Source organism: Echinops telfairi, unplaced genomic scaffold (assembly GCF_000313985.2).
Source record: "Echinops telfairi isolate 266 unplaced genomic scaffold, ASM31398v2 ScPeMD7_9;HRSCAF=40, whole genome shotgun sequence".
Taxonomy (NCBI): domain Eukaryota; kingdom Metazoa; phylum Chordata; class Mammalia; order Afrosoricida; family Tenrecidae; genus Echinops; species Echinops telfairi.
Genome location: NW_022103906.1, coordinates 96,847,613 through 96,871,489, shown reverse-complemented (window position 1 = coordinate 96,871,489; position 23,877 = coordinate 96,847,613). Strand labels below are relative to the sequence as shown.

Genomic DNA, 23,877 nt, shown 5'->3' with positions numbered 1-23,877 from the left:
AGTGATGTCTGTTCATCTGCTCCTCTTCCCTGAGAATGGAAACGGTTCTTTTTTTTCTCTTATAGTCCCAAATCTTCAAAGATTTTCCTCAAAGGAAATAAATAAATCTCAAAATCTGTCAAGGATTTTGCTGACCAGTGTCCATGCAACATCAAGGATAGAACACACAAGGGGCATTTTCAGCCATGCATATTAGACAGCTTTGCCAAATCCCTAACCTCAATTTCCACACACTCTTACCAATCACATGAAAGCACCAAAGAATAGCCTAAAATACCACTTGACCTGCCACCCACCCGTGCCCAGCACGAGTCCCTACTAACACCGAGGCTGCTGGGGTCTGAGTCATGAAGACTGCTTTTTCCGAATCACTGGCAACCACTACAATACGTGACCTATCTTAAAACATAAAATGCGACTAAAATCCTTTACGTAAAGCCTAGATTTGTATCACCGAAGGGTTATTTACTACACAATGCATACCTGAGTTGGGATAAAGGCAGACATCATTAATGTCATGTTCTGGTTCCAAGGAGGTAAATATTTTTCCCTAAAGACAAAAAAAGGGGAAGGGGATTATTGAAATAAAGGAAACAGCTTTTGGCACAGAGAAAATAGACCAAAGACATTACTCCCTGGCTCCTGCTAGGTGGAAGGAAGTTAAGCTCCATAACTGAAAGAACAGAATCTAAGTTTAAAAGGGCCTTGGAGAACCCACCTGATCCACTAATGAATTACTCTCAATTTAGAGATGGAGAATCTGAGACTCGGAGAAGTGACTTGTCCAAAAATATAAGATTTATAAAAACACTTTCATAAAGTTGTATACCAGCATTTTAAAAGAAAAGTCTTTATAACGTGTAAGTTATACACTACTTAAAATGCACACACAGACAGGCAAGGCCTGGTCAACGCTGTCTGCCTGCACCCCAAGGTTCCCAGGGAAATCTAGTAGTGAGATAAGGGATTTCAAACAGAGCACACAACAAAATTCCTACAAATGCGTACGATACTGTCACCAAAACTTTAGTCACTATTACCTTTAAGGAGGGGGAGAGGAAAAACGCTGTCAAGTATAACATTATTAACTTTAATATTTTAGTATTAGCAGTAAACATTATTTTAAAGTAAGTTAGTTTGGAATGCCAGAAAGAGAGCAGGGAAAATTCTGCTCCAAGATACAAAAGAATGCAAGAAATTTTCTAAACAAAGCCTTGGAAAACTTCCAACTCCAAAGCTCACAAATGCAAACAGCACAGGAGGTTCCTAGAAATCATCAGGGTCATTTTTCTAAGAATTTTGACAATCTGGAAGCACAGCCTCTTCGCTAGAACATACAGAGGAACTGAGAGGCCACACACACCTTGAGGCGAGCACGGAGTCGCTGCGACAGATGCAGGTGGAAGGCTAGCTCGTGGAAGTCATGACGCTTGAAGTTCACAAAATGGAAATATAAGCACACCCACTCCTCACTTAGCAACATTAGGTTCAGAAGACTGGGTTGCTATGTAAAACCCAGTACTATACTGAAATGGAGGATGATCACATCAGATGTGACCCACAAAGCGGATGGCGATTACATCTTTAGGTAACTGCCAAGCTGACCTATAACCTTCATCGTAGTAGTAGCAGTAGTTGTACTTTCTACCTTAGCATTCATTAATGCCAAATGTACAATGCTAATATATAAAACAGTGCAATTTTTACTAGTGTTGCACATGCAAAATGTAAAATGAGATATTCAGTAAGGGAATAGTTGTAATGATTTTTGAAAGTCAGCGGTTTTGACAAGAAATTGGAGTGTCATGGGTCTCCTATAGCACGTGCAACTTCTGCAGCCAAGTGTCGCCCGCTCTCTGTTAACTAGCACTGACTCTGGTGCGTCTTTCACCTCCTTTGTCTCAGAAACAGATGGACCGGTGACAACGTTTTTGTACTAAAATGTTACTTTCTAATGAATTACATGCAAAGAACTCTTAAAAAGCAACTGCTAGACTGAATTTTCCACATTTATCTTACAAAGTAACCATTCTCAAAATTCTCTCCAGATATTTGTTGTTAACGTAAGGTGGATTAGGGCAGCAATATAGGTTTACTGTTACTTTTTAAATGATGTCTGGAATTGAGGAAACCCACCAAAGCCAACCAACCCACAATGCCAGCTCAGCGTCCTGCTACAGGGCAGCGGAGTGGAACTGCTTCCTCGGGCTTCTGAGGGTGTAAATCTTTATAGAAACACGCTGCCTCCTCTTTCTCCCATGGACTGCCCAGGTGGATTTGAACTGCTGACTTTTCAGTAGGCAGCACAGCAATACACTCATACTACAAGCAGGCTTCTGGGATCCAAGTGAGAGCATATTAAATCTTTTTTTTTTTTGTAAAGTTGAGGTGTCATTTCATTAAAACTCTGCTGTCTGATTGGGAGAAAGGAATGAAATGAGCAGGTCTGACATTGCTGAGGAAAGGTCAGCCGAAGTTCATAGAAACGTCCCTAGAATGGTGAGGAGCCTCAAGATCCTGGGGCCTTCTCCTGGCCAGCTTCTGACAACAGTTCCTAAACAACGAAACACGTGCGCATGGGCCCGTCTTTGAGAATCAGACAACAGACGAACAGAAAGAGGACAAGCATGACTTCTCAGTCTGACTACAGCCTTTATCCTGGACTGATCTCCTACCAAATTCTCAGGTGGCTGCTCGGTATCCTCACCCCAAACACCCGCATAACGGAAACACAGCCGCGGGAGGAAAAGACGAATTAGGATACTAGGCGAGTAAGGAAATAATTTCAACAAACAGTACGTACTGAGTTCTTATTCCACATTTTGATGATTCGAGAGTCTGCAGACAAAATTAAATCTAACGAGTCCTGGAAATGAATGGACTTAATGGGCAGACCATACTGGTGATCCTTCACTAGTAATGGTTTATCTGATCGAAGATCATATAATAAAACCTAGAAAAGATAATAAAAAGAATTAGCCTCTGCTTAAACAAATTAAATCTTTATATTAAAAGGAACCATTCTGAATGCAGATCACAGTTTGTCTTATTACCTTTTTACAAAAACAATGACCTCCTTTACTCAGTTTCTAGCCAAAGAAAGCTGTTTCATACTTTAATTCAACATATATGAGGAAAGTTTGTGGAAAACTTCCATTCTTTTTCAATTCCACTTTCCCAGGAACGTTGTGAAGCCCTCGTATAAAAGGAGGGCCTACGACATGCCAGGCAATGTCAGAGGAACTAACATAAACCCCAAAAAGACGACGAAAAGTCCAGACCAAACGTGCTGCCTCTGCATCGATCCCACCTCACAGGGACCGACGGGGCCAATTAGAAGTGCTCCTCCGGTTCCGAGACTGCACGTTTTATGAGAGCACGCTGCCTCACCTTCCTCCTGTGGAATGGCTGGTGGGTTTGAACCACTGACCTTGCCCTTAGAGCTCAACACTTACACCAATATGCCACCAGGGCTTATAATGAAGAGAGACTTGGTAAATTCAAGACAAATAAACGGTTTGTTCTAAGTTTTCTGCTTGCTGTCAGGAGTAGGTTTATTCCACTCTGTTAGCTAGTAACCAGAAGGAAAGATGACAGGAGCCTGTGTGTGTGGACAGAAGGGTGGGTGGCTAGATGAATGGATGAGTGATTTATTCTCTTAGTTATTTTTTAAAGATCATTTTATTGGGGGCTCTTATAAAAATCCATACATCAATGTATCAAGCATATTTGTACATGTTAAACTATATACCTACCGTATATACTAATGTATAAGCCAACCCAAGTATCTGCTGAGGCACCTAATTTTACCACACAACTGCATTTAAAATGTGCGAAAACCTGGCTTATACTCGAGAATATACAGTACTTTCTATTAAACCCTTGGTATCAGCTCCCCTTTTTTCCCTCCCTCCCCACCTTGTGAACCCTTGATAAATTATAAACTATCCTTATTTTCATATCTTACACTGACTGCTGTCTCCATCCCCCTGTTCTGACCAAAGAACTCTATTCCATGCGCTATAGACAATGTTCCCACTCACTGCCAAGAGAACTGAGGCTCCAGTTCTCGAGCCTCCCAGACAGACTACCCAGGCTAGACTCAAACTTCCCCAAGGGTCCAGAAGAGCCAGACACACGGGCACAACCTCGCCACTCTGGCCTAAACAGTAAAACCTCATGTACAGCTCTCTGGTTAGGATACGTGTGGATGTTTTCCAGAGCAACACAAGCGTATTTACCTGCCCTGTGGATGTTCCAACTGCCATGGTCAAGGCGCCATTGAATTTCAAAGCAGAGATGGTTGGTAAACTGTTTACCCTAAAAGGCAAAATATTCATGTTCCATGTATATAAGGCCAAGCTCCTTCATTAAAGCAAGCTCATTATTAATCTTCAGTTCAAACGTAAGGGGTAAAATTATACTGCGCCTTCTGTTTAAAGATAATTGCCTTCAAGTTTTCATAATCAAAATTAAAAATAAGCTTAACATACATAGTCTATCCTCTAAGATCTATACATTATCTTCTTAAAATATATATAAGAAATATACTCAACTACAAAAAACAAGTTACTGGAGAAAGTACAACCAACGGACAAGGAGCAGTGTGAAAGTGGACTCACTCACTGCCACCCCGGGGGACAGAGCAGGGCTGCCTTGGGTCTCCAGGCTGTACATCTTTACGGGAGCAGAAAGCCCCAGCTTTCTCCCACGGAGTGGCTGGAGGATTCGAATTGGCACGCTGGATGTTAGCAGCCCAAGGCTTAACCCACTACACCACTATCTTCATTTTAATACAGCCAGAATAAGATATTTACAGAAATAGCTCCTTTATGTATTATGTATTTAAGCAAAGAAACTATCTTACATGGGCATAGTATATTCATTTCCATTTTAAAGTCAGACATGACAAGTTTACCTTAAAGACTAGTCCCTAATTTGGGACTCAAAAACCCCTTAAGTACCTAAGTGAGAATGAATGATTAAGGCTATGATTCCAAAATAAACTTCTGATTCCCCTATCAACAGCACCAGAGCCAAAAGAATGATCTCTGTGGAAAGAGGCTGGATGAAAACCAAAAAGGGACAACGGTTCTAATTTCAAGTCACAATGTCCACGTATCCCTGGTCCAGGACGTCCAGCCCAGGCTGCTGACTGTTAGCATCATCAAGTCTCTTGTGCCACCTAACGGCTCTGCTGGTAACTGCACCAATGCATTCTATTTCACCGATTCTTTTTTCTGGTCAAGGATCCTCTACATAGATAGAATTTTTTTTAAAAGAACAAACTAAGGGTCTTCTCCCACAGAAATATGCAAACCACACAATCACGTTCCAATAACTGAGAGGGTTCACGGACTCTCTGTAGCTACCCAGGATAAATGTTTGACCAACTGAAATGAAAATATACTAATATAGTCAACATGCCACGCATATTAAGAGCCCAGTGAGAGGCATCCTTGAGCTGACTACAGCAAGCACTCCCATGCCAGGGATCTGAATAAGCAAGTGATACATCTATACAAACCTAGAAAACTGTTTTCTCAACCCTACATAACTCACAGCACGTGTTCTGGCTCGTTGGTTGGGGGGCAGGTGGAGTCTAGGTTCTTTCACTACATCTGACTAACTGGAAGCATGAGCTCCAGAGTAGACTTAGCTCAACAAAATGTCACTGCAGCTAAAGAAATCAGGTCTCCTATGCAGCGCTATAGAAAAGAATTGTACCTGGCTTACCTAACTTGGCGACGTTTTACTTTTTCAGTGTGGTACTGTGAATTCGGTGAAGGTTCATAGACCAAATCACCTTCCCATTCAACAATTCATACGCATTTTGTGTGAGGTCACTGATCGCAGTCTCCAGAACGTAACATCACTTCCCTGCCTTTTTACAGAAAAGATTTTTAAATCAATCATAAAAATGCAATCCTCTTAAGGATTTTGTCCTTTAGCTACTTACTGCATTATAAACATTTTAGTATACTGATACATCTGCTTAAAATAGAAGCTGATGAGTAATGTTTCATTATAGTAAACATTTAGTTCGTACTTACTCTGAATCCGCTGTGACGCTGCTCAGGGCACAATCTAACAGGCCAACTCTGCTTCGAGTTCGTGGGTCCCAGCACTCTACTCGACCCTAAACAAACACAAAGCCGCCATTTTAAATGACAGCTGCAACTCAAAAGAAAATGTTCAGACAACTACAAAACTAACAGTCATTAACACTGATTCTCACAAGGAGAATAAGCATTTTGTTTTTTGTCATAGTCCCTGTTAAACCAAATCCGCTGCTACAAATCATTTCAACTCAGTGACTAAACTCTACATAGGGTTTCAGAGACTACATATTCTCAGGAGCAGACAGGGTGGCGGGTGGACTTGAACCACTGACCTTGCAGAGAGTGAGCAGTCCAACACTTGCCCACTAGGCCTCCTCTACACCTTTCTGGTATTGTTTCAATGAGCTCAGTAACTTTGTTTTTTAAAAAAACTTTAAGAAAAGCATTCTCAATGCAATGTGCATTCTCTAATTATATCCTAGAATGAGAACAGTTGTGAAGGACATTTTCTGTATAACTCGGAAAATTTAAATGAGTGATAATAGATACAGAAAATTAGCTTATCAACAGTGACTGTCTCAAGGAGGACATTATGATCATACAGGGGAAAGTCCTTGTTTTTAGGAAATATATTCTGAAATACTTAGGACTGAAACATCATACTGCTTCAAACTTATTTTCTAATTTAAAATATATTTAAATGTTTTCCAGAGAAAGCAAATCTACAAAAGGTATATAACACGAAACAAATAAAGAAACATACCCACTGACACTATTGAATAAATTCTGAGTCACGAAGACTCTATAGGGGGAAATGAGGACCTAATGTCGGAGGTTTAAGTGGAGAGAAAATGTTCTGAGAATGATGTACAAATGTGCTTTACACAATTGATGTGTGTATGGATTGCGATAACAGTTGTATGAACCCCTAATAAAATGTTAAAAAAAAAAAAAAAAAAAAGAAGACTCTACAGGGGGTCCCCAGGCTGTAAATCATTATGGGAACAGAGAGCCTCATCTTTCACTTACACAGCAGCTTGTGCATTTGAACTGCAGACCCTGAGGTTAGCAGTCAAACACTACCTGACAGAGCCACCTGGGATCCTTTTAAAAGATATGCAACTGATTACTAAACTATCTTTTCAACTTTTCTAAAAGAATGAATTTTTTAAAACTAGAAAAAATAAGTCAAAACAGATGAAAAAGTGAATTGCAAACTATAGAACAAGGAAGCGACTGTTTTTTAATACTTTAAGGTGGAGTGAAATGGGGATGTCACTTTTTAAATCATTTTATTGGGGACTCATAAAACTCTTATCACAATCTATACATCCATCCATTGTATGTCAAGCACATTTGTACATTTGTTGCCCTCATCATTCTCAAAGCATTTGCTTTCTACTTAAGCCCTTGGTATCAGCTCATTTCCCCCCCTCCCTCCCTGCTCCCCACTCCCTCATGAACCCTTGATAATTTATAAATTATAATTACTTTGTCATATCTTACACTGTCCAATGTCTCCCTTTACCCACTTCCCTGTCATCCGTCCCCCAGGGAGGAGGTTATATGGAGATCCTTATAATCGGTTCCCCCTTTCTACCCCACCCTCCCTCCACCCTCCCAGTATCGCCATTCCCACCACTGGTCCTGAAGGGATCATCTGTCCTGGATTCCCTGTGTTTCCAGTTCCTAGCTGTACCAGGTACATGCTCTGGTCTAGGCATATTTGTAAGGTAGAATTGGGATCATGATAGCGGGGAGCGGGGAGGAAGCATTTAAGAACTAAAGGAAGGTTGTATGTTCTATCACTGCTACACCACACCAACTGGCACTTTTAAGAGGTCTTTTGTAGCAGATGTGCCCAAAATTAATATGTCATTTGACTTGACTACTGCGTCCATGGGCGTGGGTAAAATAAAATCCTTGACACCTTCACTCTTCTCTCCCTGTACCATAATGTGGCTTATCGGTCCATTAGTGAAGATTTTTGTTTTCTTCGCATTGAGTTGTACTCCATACTGAAGGCTGTGGAGTTATGGATCAGTAACGGCTTCAAATCCTCTTCATTTTCAACAAACAAAATCTACATATTACATACTGTCAATGAGTCTTCCCCTAATCCTTACTCTACTTGCTCAGCATAGACACTGAGTTAGCGTGGGGTGAAAGGCTACACCCCTAGCACACATCTTTCTTGATCTTTAAGTCTGCACTAGCCCCTTGTTTGGTCTGAACGCCTGCCTCTTGGTCTGAGTACAGGTTCCATGTGAGCACCAAACCAGCTCACAGCGACCCTATAGGACACAGTAGAACTGCTGCTGTGGGTTTCCAAGACTTAATCGTTCATGGAGTAGAAAACCCCAGCTTTCCCCCAAGGAGCGGCTGGTGGTTTTAAACTGCTGACATTGCAGTTAGCAGCCCAGCACGTAACCACCACCCCACCAGGGTTCCCACCTTATCCAGGTGAGCACAGGTAACTTAAAATCCAAAGCAAACTCGCTGCCAATGAGTCATTTTCTGATTCATGGGAACCCTAGAGGACCGAGTAGAATTGCCCCTGGGGGTTTTAGTGACTGTAATTTTTTACAGTAGAAAGCCCCGTCTTTTTCCTGCAGAGCTGACTGGTACTTTCAAAATGCTGACCAGGACTCCCAGTTAAATGATCTGAAATTCCCATTCTTTGCAATGCTATCCCTGATTTGTTATAATTCAGTCAAATGTCTTGACAGTCTGTAAAACATCCTTCTGGTATTCTCTGCTTTCAGCCAAGATCCATTTGATGTCACTCAATATTCCCTCAAGGCACGTTCCTTTTGGAACCAGCTTGAATTTCTGAACGTTCCCCGTCAAGGTTCTGCTGCAATTGCTTTTCGAGTACCTTCAGCAAGATTTTACTTGCACAGGAAGCTAATGGCATGGCTAGATCATTTCTGCATTCTACTGGGACAAGTTCTTTGGAACGGACACCAGTATGACCTTCTGCTAGTTGACTGGCCAGGAAGTTGCTTCCCGAACTTCCTGGCCGGACAGTGAGCATGACGAGAGTTAATCTCTGTTGGGATATTTCAATGGGCTCTGTCACTTCCTTGAGTCGTGATTCTCGCCGAGGTCGCCGTGGAGCTTGGACTTGCTCAGCCTCCAGCTCTTGGCCCTGTGCTCCTACCTGAAACAGGGCCCATCAACCAGCCTCGGTGCAGGAACTGGGCGTGCCTTTAATCTTCGTTGGACGCTTCCTGCGGCACTCAAGATTTCCATGGGATCCTTCAGGATTCTAACGCAAGGCTTGGATTCGTTCCCACGGTTCTTTCGCCCTGAGATGCTGGGTGTGCTCCCCGTCTGGGCTCCTCACTCTGCGTCTGTGCGCAGCTCCTCATCATGTGTTGCTTTGTCTTTCCAAGTCGCCCTGTGAAATCTGCGAAATCAGCTCTTTTACTTTATTTCTTCCTTTTGTTTTAGCCATTCTATGTGCCAGGACAAGTTTGAGTGTCTCTTCTGACGTCCATGGGTTGGTCTTTTCTTTCCTTGTCCTGACTTTCCAATGCACCGTTGCTTTCTTCAGGAACGATGTCCTTGTCCCACTCGCGGCCATATGACCTCTAAATTCAGGTCAGGCTCCCCGGACGTGTCTCTGCACAGATGTCGCTGTGTGGGGCCTGTGCAGTCCATGTGGTGAACTCCGCCTGTACCTTGGCCTCTATGCTGTTGAACACAGTTATCTGCTAGGCAGAGGTCCCTGGTCTTGTAAAGCCCTACCCTGTGGCTCTCCTGTGGCATTTCTATTTCCAAGAGCATGTGTTCCCGATTTTCTTTGTCAGCCACTTTCACACTCCAGTAATTATCAATACATCCTGACTGCATGTCTGATCATTCCAGGATGCTGGTAAAAATATTTTTTTCTTCACCAAATGGTTTTGTATATATCTAAGTCTTCTTAAAGTAAGTTACCAAACTGTACGGCCATGAAAAAGAAGTCAGATTTAAAAATAAAACGGTATACAGAGAGGTCCCAGAGTAATATTTCATTTTAACCACACTGGCTTTCTACGACCTACACCTGAATATTTTTCTGGTTAAAATGTCCATTCCTATGAAAAAGCCACCGCACCCCAAGCATGGAGACCAGCAAGTCTGAGGCTGGAAGCTCAGGGGAGGGGCAGTCCCAAGGCTCCTCCAAACCGACTCCAGTGCCAAGGAGCGGATGGCCGCTGAAGTCCGCAGTAATGCCACGTGCACACCGCTCTGGTCTTTGGAGCCTACCTGTGTCAATAAGCGAGGAGCGGGTAGATTATGTTTTAACATAGGTTGGTTCCCCATAATTCTCACCAACGCCTATATAAAGTTGGTGAGATAAATATAATTCCTTCAGCCAGAGTAACTCATTCAGTCCCCAAACTAACCACCCACTAGCAGAAATACCAAGCCTCGGAAGCCTACACGGGGCTGCTAAGAGTCGTATTTGGCTCAACAGCATTAGGATTGCTTAGCGGAGCGGAGAGCTGGAACCTCATAGCCCATTTCCTCCCATTGAATCCAGAGTGCTGGAGGCAGCACTGATGGCAATCCTGTGGCCCCCAATCAGTGTACATATACGCCCCGTCAGATGAGCAAGGGCACAGAGTTCACTGCAGCGGGACAGCTATGCAGCTGTGTGACAGATGCCGGCTGCAGGACAGACGGCACGCCAGTGGGACTGCCTCAGCAGCGCCCTGCAGCAAGGACCAAGAAACGCTCTACGCGTTTCTGAAAGCAGCGCACACGCTTCACAGGTGCAACCCACGCCCACTCACCTCCACGGTCCCAGTGGCGAACAAGCCGTGCACAGCATTCACGTCACAAACGTTATTCTCCCTGAAGTGTGACAGCAATGAGAAGTACTCGTTAGCATTTATCAAGGAGAAAGAAATTCAACCAGCTTTCCAAATAAACAGCCAGTTCAAATTCCATGGGACACATGTATAGATGCTCACGGGCAACTTGAACATGGAAGGGCCACGTGCTTCGCAACCAGAGAAGATGCCCGGTGTTATGTCCCCAGTTGGGCCATTTCGACCTAGTGTTTCGATTCAGCCCTTGGGGGTTCGGGCAGTGTGCTGTAGACGACCAGGACGTAGACTCTGTCCTGTCAGGGGCACAGCATCCTGCACAGGCCACAGCACAAGAACTGATTTGCAAACCCCACTAAGTGAACTGGACTTTACCTTCCACACACCTGTAGCAGATCATAGGACCTGAACTAGGCCACTGGACTGAAGGCTGAAATGCCCTGGTGTGAGAGGATGCAGTTGATTACTCTCCCAAGGTTACAGACATGGAAGTCAAACTGGCTTCAAGGGTGCTCACTACATGACAACTCAGCACTACCATGTATTTTCATACATTCTGTGCTTTTCTGTGACGACTTAGTCCAGCAAGCGTAGTTCCGCATTTGTGAGTGAGTGTTCTTGAAAGCTTTGTCCTATCTCCAACCATCAGTGTTTGCGTAAATAGTGTCCAGTCACTGAAGTCTGTAAATCTGTACACATCAACAATCTATGTACTTCAGACTAAAAAGCTGTCGTGTACATATATGGTTTGCTTTGCTCCACACAATTTTAAATTCTATACCATTGGTTAAATTAATGATACTATTAATAGGATTCCCATATGTCCCATAGGAATGATTTATAACATTCCCAATAAAATGATGATGCTCTACAGCAGGGGTCCTTAAACTTATTAAACAGGGGGCCAGTTCACTGTCCCTCAGACCCGTTGGAGGGCCGGAATATAGTTAAAAAACAACTATGAACAAGTTCCTATGCACACTGCACATATCTTACTTTGAAGTAAAAAAAGAAACGGGGCAAAACCACCCGGCGGGCCGGATAAATGTCCTCGGCGGGCACAAAACAAAAAAGAAAACAGCATTCCAATCCAATGTAAAAACTTTTTTCAAAAGTTAAACTGGACACTTTTTAAAACATAAAACTTTTAAGTAGCAAAGAGCCACTGGTCTATCCTGACATGTTTTCAGTGATTTATCAGTGATTTACTCCGGCACGAGGAATGCGAGCTGCCTCATGTGTCCAGTGGCGAGAGTAACGCCGCCGGTGGTAAATCAACGCATATGAGATGACAAAGACCACTGATGCCTGTAGACCGTTGTTTCACCACGACAATCATGGTGGTGGTAGAGTGAAACACTGACTCCTAGAGAAGCAACACGAGAAAAGAAAGACCTGAAAAATCTTAAGTGTCTGCTAGCAGAAAGATAAACATAAAAAGTGGCACTCGGGTAAATTCAAGATTTTGCCACAGAAGAAAGCACAACAAAGCCAGGAATGACAATTTCAAGTTCACTGGAGGTTCAAATGGTTCAGTTCACTTGGCTAAAATTCAGCTTCACATTTGAATGAAAAACAACCTATTGTAAGCAGAATGCTGTAAGTGGCTACATCAGAAAAGACCTGAGTGGAATGTAGCCGTCTTTGCTACAATAAATACCCATTCCTAAGTGGCTTTTGCCACCAGTGTTTCCCCGAATGGGGGCCGGTGCAGAAACCCACACCTGCGCTGGATTATGGGCACTCGGAGAGGGGTTCTAACTGCCGGGGGCATAACGAGGTCTTGTTGTTGGTTTTTTCTGGAAAGGGGGCTGCAGGCCAAATACGTTTGGGAACCTACGGACTGCACCAACAAGAAGAGTTAATAATTTTGTATCCTTGGGAGTCAGCATCAGTAAGCAAAAGTCATGTGAGTTGAGGTTTTTGGGGGGAAGTTTTAAAGTTTTGCATACACTTCTTAAAACTTCCTAAATTAAAATGTCTAAGAAATGACCAAGTCTTTCAACGAATTTCGTCGTTGCTGTTTTAAGGGAAAGTGTACATCATGCTATTTCTGTGTTGACAGTTTTATAACAAGTTGAGATCTAGCTCCATCTCCTGGTCAAAAGCTACCAATATCGCTAAAAATACTCACGCAGCATCAGTTTGTAGAGGATTCAGGTACCGTCCTTGCTCTAGATTTAATCTATAAACTTCAGAGCTACAAAATAATAAAGCAAAATTTAAATATGGTAAACTACAGTAGACATTTCATTTCTCTCAGTAAAATACCAATTCACTCATAAAGCATCATTTCCTCTGAAAAACTGACACAAATATGCACCCGGAGTTATACTCAAGGAGCATGGCCCTTCCAGCCATGACCACTGGTATGAGCTACAATCTCTCTGGACTTCGCCCTCCTGTGCCATTCCTGGGGCCCTAGTGGTGGGTGGGAACGGGGCCACACTGTTTAGTGGTTCTCTTGGTTACTTAAAAGGGATGTCAGGATTCTAAGCCACAGCTGTGAGGAGAGGGCACACTACTCAATAACCCTGGCTGGTTAACAGGAGGTCAGGCCTGCTGGACGCATCTTGCCAAGGGCCCCAGGTCACACATGCACAAATAAGGTACACAGACTAGAGTAACACATTTGGGTGAAATTTAATCCCACCAAATGACCTTTCCCTACAGGAGTCTGGTGAGCAGGTGGGGGAGATACTGAGAGCCTTCACCTGTGCGTAACTGCGAGACCAGTGTGCTGCGTCGGCAACGAGCCCACTGGGGCAGAGGGTGAGCTCCTGACTGGCACGAGCCGGGGGGGCCTGGGTGCTCTGGCTCCAGCAGCTGGTCCAGACTGTCTCAGTGTGGACGGCACTGGGCTCACCACTGGGGAGAGAGTTCCATGGGACATGGCAGCAATCCGAAGAACCCAGAGAAATGGGGGGACTCAAGGGGTAAGCGAGGGGGGCGGGCTGGAGCAGACGCTCATCCTCCAAGTGATGGACTTTCAGGACTTTTTCAGTCTCCAGCTCCTTGGAACTAGTTTGGTATTGCTTCTTACAAAATAAAGTATTACTACATAGGCCAAACTTCCCTCGCCAAAAGAATTAATCATTTGTGAATTTGTTCACATAGGAAAGTGACCTAAACCAACCATGTGCCCAAGAAATATGAAGCCATGAAGCAGACAATCACTTAAAGTAACATGGAGGATGTGCGTAATGGCAAGAGCCCCAAATGCATACAGAATGAAGCAATGGACACACATGAAACCGCGCAGGAAATACAGTAAGTGTTCCCTAGATGGTAATAATGAGCGAGGTCTTTCTTCATGATGCTTTCTGATGTTTTCCTAATTTTCTAAAACATGCACACGAGCCTTGAGTCGTAAAAAGGGCAAGCATTTAGGAATAAAGTTTTCAAATACCATGCAATAAAGGCAATGAAAATGGCTTCCCCGGTGGCCGAATCACCTCCTCTTGGTTACCTACACCTTTGCCCAGGCTGGGGGTAATCAAAGAAAAGGGCGCAATTCCTAAACGAGCAGTCACCTCAGAGTCCGACTCCGTAAGCAAGCTAACGACAGACCAAACCTTACTATTCTTCGTCAGACTCCTTCCCTTATTTCCCTATTGTTGATCAGAGCTCATAAATACAGAGGGCCTTAATCACAAAGTGGTGCAGATATAACCTCATCGCTGGTGCTGAGACACACTTAAATCAGCAGCTACTTGCATTTGGAGACAAACAGAAAGCTGGGAAAGCAAGAGAGAAGAGCACCGGGTCTAACACACGGGACGGCTGGACCGTGTCACACAGGCTTGTCTTTTCCCACCAGGATGTCCTGGCCCAGGGCTGAAGAATATAACGACCACAGACATGCTTTAAATTAGAAAAAGCATCTTTAGAGTTGAACAGGGCTGTGTGTGTGTGTGTGTGTGTGTGTGTGTGTGTGTGTGGCTTATCCGTGATTTCTAAGGTGTGGGGTTTTTTTTTTAACAATAACCATATGTCACTTTTAAATATTTTAAAGCAGGTTATCTAAATAGATAAAGAATAAAACACATTTTAGAAACAGAAGCGATTTGGGGAGGGGGGGGAAGATGGAAACAAAGCCTGATGAAATGCACTACCTTGCACCAACAAAGTACAAATCGCAGGACGGGTAATGGTATGAGAAGTCTCTCCCAAACTTTGGTATCCGGGTTTTGTAGTAAAAACCTTGTTGTGAGTGAAATTCAATGTATCTGTCATTGTGTAGGAAAACAATCTGAAAATGAAATGAGGAAATTAGTTTGCAAAGATTTCTAGGATGCTGCATTATTTCATCATTACCATGAAAGCTAAACAAAGAAAACGCTTCACCCCTCCCTCTCTCTCTCGCCAGCACCTACGTACTGAAGGGCTTCCAAAAGTTCCTGAGAAAATCCCATTACCTTTTCATTCCATTTGCTACAAACTCTTTGAAGGCCCCTCGTACAGACACTGTCTTTCCATTGGTTTCTCTGCAAGGCTGAATTTCTGACTGAAAACGTGGGTGTCCTTCCTTTGTTTGGCTCCCAGTCCAAACCAAACGAGCTGCCCCTGCCTCCAGTCTGGCTCACAGCAACCCAATCGGAGGTTTCCAAGGCTAGACACCTTTCCGGAAGCAGACAGCCGCAGCATTGCCCCACAGGAGTGGCTGCTGGATTTCAACCCGGCCGTGGGCTGAGTCTGGAGCATCCCCCGCAGCACCTCAGGTCTCCTGGGTTACCACGGAGAGCTCCGCACAGAAACACACGCGTCCTTTCTCACCTCACGGGAATGCCTATTTGAGTAACCCTGTAATTATCCCACAAGCTCCTTGTATAAAATTTAATGTATTAGAATATAAAAACCCGTAGATAGTATTTAAGTGTGTATTTATCAGTATTTAGAGAAAATGCAGTGCAAAAGCACATGGAATGTGGTTGCCATGTACAAAAAACCACCACGTACATGTACCCCACTGCTCCAGAACTGCAGCGGGCAGAGAAAGGCATAGCAACACTGACTGAGCCAGCCAGATAATTCACCGTATCTCTAGCATGGCATTTAACAAAACTAAAAAACTTTAATCTAAAATTAAATAAAGGACGTTCAGGACGAACTTTGAAATTAACTTTAAGAGTTGAAGTCTGGACTAACCGTGCCAAGAAGGAAACGAGAAATCTACTGGGCCGTTCCAGAACATGCCTCAGTCACATACAGCTGACACGGTTAAACATTCAGCCTCACCACATTCACTGTCCATATTCCAACTAGAATCTGAGAGCAACCTGGCAAGTGCATCTACTCCTGATGCCGTACTAAGAACCCACATCTGGAACACAGATAGTTTTAACGCTCCGGTAATCCACCTTTCACATAAATGAGCTTTCGAATACGCCAGCCTTAGATTGTCCAGGGATACTGCACACTGTTGCTTTAAAGGATACTAAGTACCACAAATGTGACAACAGAAAATACTTCCTTATGTCATACAGTCATCTTTAACAACGGGAGCATTACAAAGAGGTGCCTCGCAAAAACAAAATCCCACTCGTGTTTCTTGACCACTGCAGGTAGAAATCACTGATACCAAGCATACCTTGGAATAGTCGTCGGATAAAATTTCAAAGGTGACAACTGAAAAACAAATGGTAGGAAAAAGGCAATTACAAAGAAAGGTAACAAAAACGCAAACAACTCGATACCAAGGATTCTAAGTTAACACAGAAATTATGGATAAGTACTACTGTTTTCTCTTTGCAGATACCTCACCCATAAAACAAAAGAAAATGTCCATCCTACACTGCTTCTATTTCTCAATACAGGGCAACTAGATTCTCTGCAGAATGAAAGCCAATTAAAATTGGGTAGAGTCCCAAAATATAATGACTTTTAAATTCTTCTGTTTTCCTGAAGATGTCTGAAATAGAATATTTTTTGTTTTCCAACACACATTAAAAAAATGCTTACAATTGTAACTTGAAACAAAGATAAGTAACTTTTTACCCAGTTGTAGGACACCTGCTGAAAACCAATGAGCTAAAGCAGCTGTCGAAGAAGCCCTGGGGCACAGTGATTGAGTGGGGCTGCTGCCTGCCAGGTCAGCAGTGTGAAGCCACCAGGCACTCTGGGGGCCAAAGACGAGACTTTCTAGTTCCTCTAAGAGTTACAGTCTCAGAACCCACAGGACTGTTCTGCCCTGTGCTCCCGGGTCACTGGAGCTAAATCAACTCAACAGCATTGAGTTTGGCTTTTGGTTGCTTTTTTTCCATCGAGACGTTGTCCTTAGTGGCCCACGGGCTAGCTATTGTTCTCAAAAACCCACTGGTCAAACAAGTGAGTTTGGTATGTTTATATTATTGATTAAACCCATATTCTACTAAATTACTTTTTCTCAATCCTAACTACAGCCCAACTGATAAAAATACATGAAATTTCCCATTTTTGCCTGCTACCTGGGTTCAGACAAGGTCTAGGGATAATCCTCAGTGACCTCCTCTTCCAATGTGGGTAAACTTTTGGATATCACGGATGTTACTTACCTGCTGAAGTCACACCATGACAAAAGGGAGGTTATCTGGACACCCCCTTACAGAAGGGTCGAAGGGAGGAGACGAGCCAGTCAGGGTGCAGTGTAGCAACGATGAAATATACCACTTTCCTCTAGTCCCTCAATGCTTCCCCCCACCCGCCCCCACTATCATGATCCCAATTCTACCTTACAAATCTGGCTAGACCAGAGGATGTCCACTGGTACAGATAGGAACTGGAAACACAGGGAATCCAGGACAGATGATCCCTTCAGGACCAGTGGTGAGAATGGCGAGACCGGGAGGGTGGGGAGTAGGTGGGGTAGAAAGGGGTAACTGATTACAAGGATCTACATATAACCTCCTCCCTGGGGGATGGACAACAGAAAAGTGGGTGAAGGGAAACGTCAGCTAGTGTAAGATATGACAAAATAATAATTTATAAATTATCAAGGGTTCATGAGGGAAGGGGAGGGGGAGGAAGGGGGGGAAAAGGAGGAGCCGATATCAAGGGCTCAAGCAGAAAGCACAGGTTTTGAGAATGATGATGGCAACAAATGTATAAATGTGCTTGACACAATGGGTGTATGTATGGATTGTGATAAGAATTGTAAAAACCCCAAAAAAATGATTTAAAAAAAAACAACGGAGTTTATCAGGTTATCTAATCATGCGAGCCCTTTAAAGCAAGGTTTGCAAGGGCTGGCTGGCAAGGGAGAAACCAGGGAACTTTGAGGCAGATGACCCCATCAGCTGTTAAGTCAGTTGCTGGCTTAAAGATGCAGGGAGTTGTGGTAACAAAGGATGAAGGAAGCTCTAAGAAGCAGAGGGACCGCCCGCTGACAGCCAGCAAGGAAACTGTTGAAGGCCATCAGGACTCAGCCTTGAAACGGCTGAGAAGTCTCACGACCCAGCTGTCAGCATCTGCTGTTTGCTTCTGCGGCATGACGTTGAGACTAAGAAAAAGAACAAGGACGTATGCGAGTTCTGGGAAATCAGGATGGTTAATTTTCTCAAGGATGCTTGGTTTGGAAAAACATAGAGTTGTTGATGTGTATCCAGTGTGCTTGCTTAACAATGAGAAAACCCCGGGTCGTTTCTGCATGTATAAAAGGAAGATGTAGAATAAACTCAGGGCTTCAGTATTCACCGTTGCCCTCCCAATACTTTTTTGTCTCTTTTTTCCCTTAATCCTCACTCCCCTTTCAGGGCCATTTGACTCTTCGGCAGGCTCCGACAGGAAACAAAGACCTCAGTCCCAAGACCACAAGGAACCAAACTCCCCCAAAACCTGAACAACTCTCGAAGCAGATTCTTTCCCAGGGCCTCCAGACAACTCAGCCCCCACCCAGCCACCCCCACCACGGTAAGCACAGGGCCTGCATGGAAGTATGGCCCACAGAGCTGTGAACCGAGAGACATTTCTCAAAGCCACTAGCTTGTGGTGATTTGTTATACACCATCATATCCACGCCCATTCCCAGAAGCAGCCAAGTACCCTGCTCCTGAGGGCTGAACATGATGGAGGTGTTTGATGTCACTCAACTGCCCATCCAAGCATATCGCGTTCACCAGTTTATCTACAAAAGTGACTTCCATGAGTTCAAATCTAACCTTGGACTCACCTTCTGAATCTAAACACCTTTCAAACTTCAAGGATAACTGGTAGGTGTCATAACAGCGAACCCGAGGTTTGTATGTTCCTGTCAAAAAAAAAAGCGATGTAAAATGTAAAGAACAGCCTTTCCAGACAACGTCCTGCCTAGAGGTGGGCAATGTGTCTGTCCCTCAGAGCTACGTAAGTGATACTGGCACAGTGACAGCAAGAGCAAGGCCACCCAAACGTACCACGGAGAACGTGAGCAACGGCCACAAACAAGGAAATCACAGACCATGAAACGCTACACACGAGGAAACATCACTCGTAATCTCCCCGAAGAGGGTTAAAACAGAAACTCTGTCTATCTGACTGGCAGCATTAAATAGATGCTTAATATCGGGTGTGGGCAAGAGCAAGGAAAAATAAGTATTCTCATACATTGTGGGTGGCATATTTTGGAGAACAATCTGGCAGTATTTACAAAATATGTTCATGCATCTTGACTCTGTAATTTAATTTACACAAATTTGGCCCCCAAGCCCCCCCAAAATAGAAGTTCCAAAGACACGAAGCCCATAATCCATTTGCACATCCCCGTGTAGATTAAGGCTCCAGAGATGCCCTGAGTGCTGCCCGGGGCCGGGGCCTGCTTTGAGGTCAGACAGAGTGTGCTGGGAAAGTGGACTGGTGCAGAAGTAGATGAAACGTTAGCACCATGTCACTGTTCTCCCTTTTGACAGATTTTTAATTTGCTGTGGTTTTCATTATTTTCTGCTCTTAAACTGAGGCTTAACTGTTTTGTTATTGTTGGTTTTTGGTTTGCATTTTGTTCTTGTATGTTTTTCTTTCCATGAAATACAGGATAGGCAAATGTACAGAGATAGTAGGAGTATGGCAGGGGACAGATTGGGGAAGTAACACAGAGCTAATAATGGGTACAAGAATGAAGAAAATGTTCTAAAACTGATGGTAGTGATGACCAAACAACTCGTTTTAATATATTTAAACCACTGGGTTTTACAGTATATGACTATATGTCAAAAAACTTTTATCTTGTTTGTTTGCTAAATCAGGAGAGTCTTTTATTGAGCTTCCTGGGCTGCAGAGAAACTAAACGTGTCTCCCTAAGCTGCAGCAGCGAGTGAAATTACCAGCGAGCTTATAAAGGCAAAAATCACAAAGATCATTTGGCTAATTTTTGAGGAATTTTCTATGAAGCCAGCAAGGCTGACAGGAGCAAGAAGGGCAACATTAATGGATTAACTGTAACACCAGAGAAGAGCAGTATTACAGAATAGCATGATTAATTACAACATTCTGATTACATCATCCAAAAGAGCAATATTAAAGAACAGCAAGATTAATTACAACATCCTGATCCCAGGTATACACGAGTACCTGTTTTTAAGCAACGAAGGGTCAAAGACAAGACGGCTGTCTGCTGTGGCATTACTGCACATGGCCCAGGAGTGGAAGCACAGGCTATCCATCGACAGGGAACTGATTAGACAATGGTAAGCCCAGACAGTGGGCCCCATCATGGTCCAGAGAGAGGCTGAAGCAGACTCACTGTAACATGGAAAGCTCTCAAAATGCATTACCAAGTGAGAGAAAATACAGAGCAAAGAATGAGTGAGTGACTGAACTTGGCAAAATAGTGCATATATTATCTGACTTTCATAAAAATAAAGAATAATCCTAGTATTTTGTGCAAAAAAAGGGTTGGAGACCTAGCATCTGGGCCTTCCAGGTTTCTGAGCAACCTTCTAAGATACAACTACTAGTGTCTATGCAATTAGAGCAAAAGAGAAATGAGAAAACCACAAACTCGAAGAAAGAAGCAAGCCCCGAATGCACTGAGGAAAAAATGTACAAAATGCAAATTTCTCAAAAAAGGTCAGACTTGAGGGACTGGCAGCAACTAGAGGAACGCACTTGGAACTCAAGCCACTCTGCGGCCACCTGCAGCAGCCCCGGCGGCTCCTCCAGTGAGATCGATCAGTCACTGCTCGCCCTAGACCAAGCAGAACCGGGGAAGCAGGGAGCTACACGAATGAAAACACACCACGACGGAACAATGGGAATGCGGACACACGGTGAGAAGTACAACCAATGCCGCTGACCAATACACCGAGAAATTGTAACCTGCGAACCTAACAGTCCATGCTACCTTTCTCCACAGCACAAGCTGTTAGTCTGGGGACCACAGAAACAAGTCAAGACGCTCGTGTGCATCTAAGAAAGAGCTTCAGATCAGAGTAATCTACTTTAAGAAAACCTCCCAGCCCAGTCCAGATCAAGTCCCTAAGTCCCATATTAGCCTGTATGTCTGATACCAGTCTATAAATTCTTCTTTAGAGTCACACAACACATGCAGTGATGCCGAATGCTGAAGATCACAGGCCAGTGGGTGGGAAGTCTTGCAGCTCCAGTGGTGGTGGAAGCATCTCAGTGCTGACGCGGGTCTCCACGTGGCTCCTCCAGCTCCAGGGCTCTGGCTCTATCTGTGTGGCTCCATGTGGCTTGTCAACAGGAAGACAAGCAAAGTGTGTCTCGCAGGGAGTGAGCCTGTATCTGGCCTCCAGTGAGCTATTTACCTCCGATTGTGCCTCCCAGATGAGGTCATCAAGCTGCGACCTGACAGGCTAGACCCACCCCTCCAAGAGTTGACAGGAGATTATGTAACTGCCACACACAATAAAACTGTTAAGAATGTTAAAGAGTTGGAGGAAAAAGTACTAACATTACAGAGACTTCTCTCTGTGAATATAATTTGGGGACATTCATATTCATGCTGTGTGTTTCTGTAATGTCTGTTTATTATGTTTCTTATGTTGGCAACCACAAAATAAAATATGTTGGGGGAAAAAAATGTTGTTATGTACTGCTGAGTCAGTTCTGACTCCACATACCACAGACCCAAACCGTGCCCGGTCCTGCGCAGCACACACTGGTTGTCTGAGCCCACGGTTGCAGACACCGTGTCAGTCCATCCCGTCTAGACCTGGTACTGACTACACTGAGCATAATGTCCCTTCCCAGGGACTGTCCTTCCTGGCAACATGTCCAAAGTACATGAGACAGACCCTCACCCCCCCTGCCCCTAATGACCATTCTGGCTGTACTTCTTTCAAGACTTGCTCCTCTGGCAATCCACAGCACCTTCATGGCATCACCCAAAGGCACGCCTTCTGCTGTGGTCAGCCTTCTTCATGTCCCGCTTTCACATGCTGATGAGGTGAACGAAAAGACCACGGGATGGGTCAAACACACTCAGGCCCTCCAAGCGACACGTCTGCTCTTCAACACTTCGAACGGAGAAGGGGAGGCTTCTGTATGGGTGGGAGCAGGGGCTGACTGTGAGCAACATGAGGGGCTCTCCGGGGTGTAAGGAATGTTCTGTATCTCGAGAGAGGTTTGGGTATGAATCAGTCAAAATTCATTCCACAGCAAGTTTATAAGGTACATGCATTTGATCCTATGCAAATTTTAACTAGAGAAAAAAGGCCAAAGATAAATATTTATGTTTATATAACTCTAACTGGTGATCTACCAGTTGAGATATTTAGAGCAGTACACTGATTAAACACAATTGGCTTTGAAGTGCACTGGAACACAAACGGAATGAGTAGACAGCGAGCTGAAAGAGGCATTTGTGAACAAGCAAGCATAACTACATATCGCTTGTGGAACACGGGTCTGTCGATGAGCACCCACGGCCACCTTCCAGGAGTTCCCTCTGGGAATTGCTCTGCAAGGTGGTAAAGAAACAAACAGTGTACACTTTCCCACTAGTTTTCCTGCTATAAAATGTATATAAATTGCACCAAAAGATGACTTACCAGTTGCTAGAATATACTGTCCATCTTTTGACACCTTAATCGTGGTACAAACTGTAGGCATCTCAAAATCCTGTATAAGTTCAATTCTCCTGCGCACATCTACAAAGAAATGTAAATAAAGCATGAACCTCATGCACACCGTGGGCAAAGCAGTTACTGCAGCTACAAACGGATACAAACATCCCAATGTGTCTAGACTTGGAAAGGGACACCAATACAGACTTAGCCATGACACGGCAGGCTTTGCCCTTGGCTCATGCTATTTTCCTAAGTTTCTTAGCTTCACTTTTGAAAAAACAAACTATCATCACTGCTTAAGGGGGAGAAATGTTCCACAGGAGAACAGAAAGTGTCCAGTTTCAAGATGTGAATAAAGGAGGTGCTGAATGAACAGTAAATCACGTCACCTCAATTATGTAAAAGCAAAAACTCTCACCATTTTTCCCTCCTAAAGACAGGGTAGAATGGCCCGTGTGCTTCCGAGACTAACCATCTTTCTCTAAAGAGTGGTGCTGCCCCTGCGGTTCGCAGCCCGATGCATAGCCATGACAGCACAAGGGCTGTTGAAGCCTCTAAAAGTTTTAAATTCTCTAAGAAACTACTCCCCAACTGACTTTTGCTGCTAGCGGCCCCACATTCTTAGTAGGCTGGAGAAAGGCTCCGTGGTCTCCCTCTAAGTAAAAAACTGGTCCTCCCCAAGAGCAAGTCCACGAGCCGATTCTTGCACGTTGCTGTCAGAATGGCCCACTGCAGAGACTGCCTGCCGCCCTGTGGGGCACTAAGCCTCACTCAGTAACCCAAATGCACGCACACCTCGACTTCTCGCACTTCACAGACGGTACGTTTTTCACACTGCAGGTGTATGGCAGCCCTGCCTCCAGCAGGTCAATCCACACCATTCTTTCCAAAAGCACGTGCTCACTTCTATCTCTGCCACGTTCTGATGATTCTCAAGGTATTTCAAACTTTTCCGAAACTCCTTGCCCCGTAATAGAGCACAGATGTCATGTTCCACACACTGGAAACCCC

General features: G+C 44.0%; 1 protein-coding gene across 1 annotated transcript in view; it reads right to left on the bottom strand.

Annotated features, from left to right (window-relative positions):
* The window catches only part of NOL10 (nucleolar protein 10), a 102,445-nt gene that overhangs the window by 74,164 nt on the left and 4,404 nt on the right, over positions 1-23,877 (bottom strand). Inside the window, exons 3-12 of the mRNA XM_004696029.2 lie at positions 22,849-22,947; positions 19,032-19,109; positions 16,476-16,513; positions 15,001-15,137; positions 13,020-13,085; positions 10,850-10,910; positions 6,054-6,139; positions 4,242-4,320; positions 2,804-2,953; positions 484-550 (exon numbers count right to left, since the gene is read on the bottom strand). Of these exons, the coding sequence (XP_004696086.1) occupies positions 484-550; positions 2,804-2,953; positions 4,242-4,320; positions 6,054-6,139; positions 10,850-10,910; positions 13,020-13,085; positions 15,001-15,137; positions 16,476-16,513; positions 19,032-19,109; positions 22,849-22,947 (861 nt within the window). The remainder of the gene's footprint in view (positions 1-483; positions 551-2,803; positions 2,954-4,241; positions 4,321-6,053; positions 6,140-10,849; positions 10,911-13,019; positions 13,086-15,000; positions 15,138-16,475; positions 16,514-19,031; positions 19,110-22,848; positions 22,948-23,877) is intronic.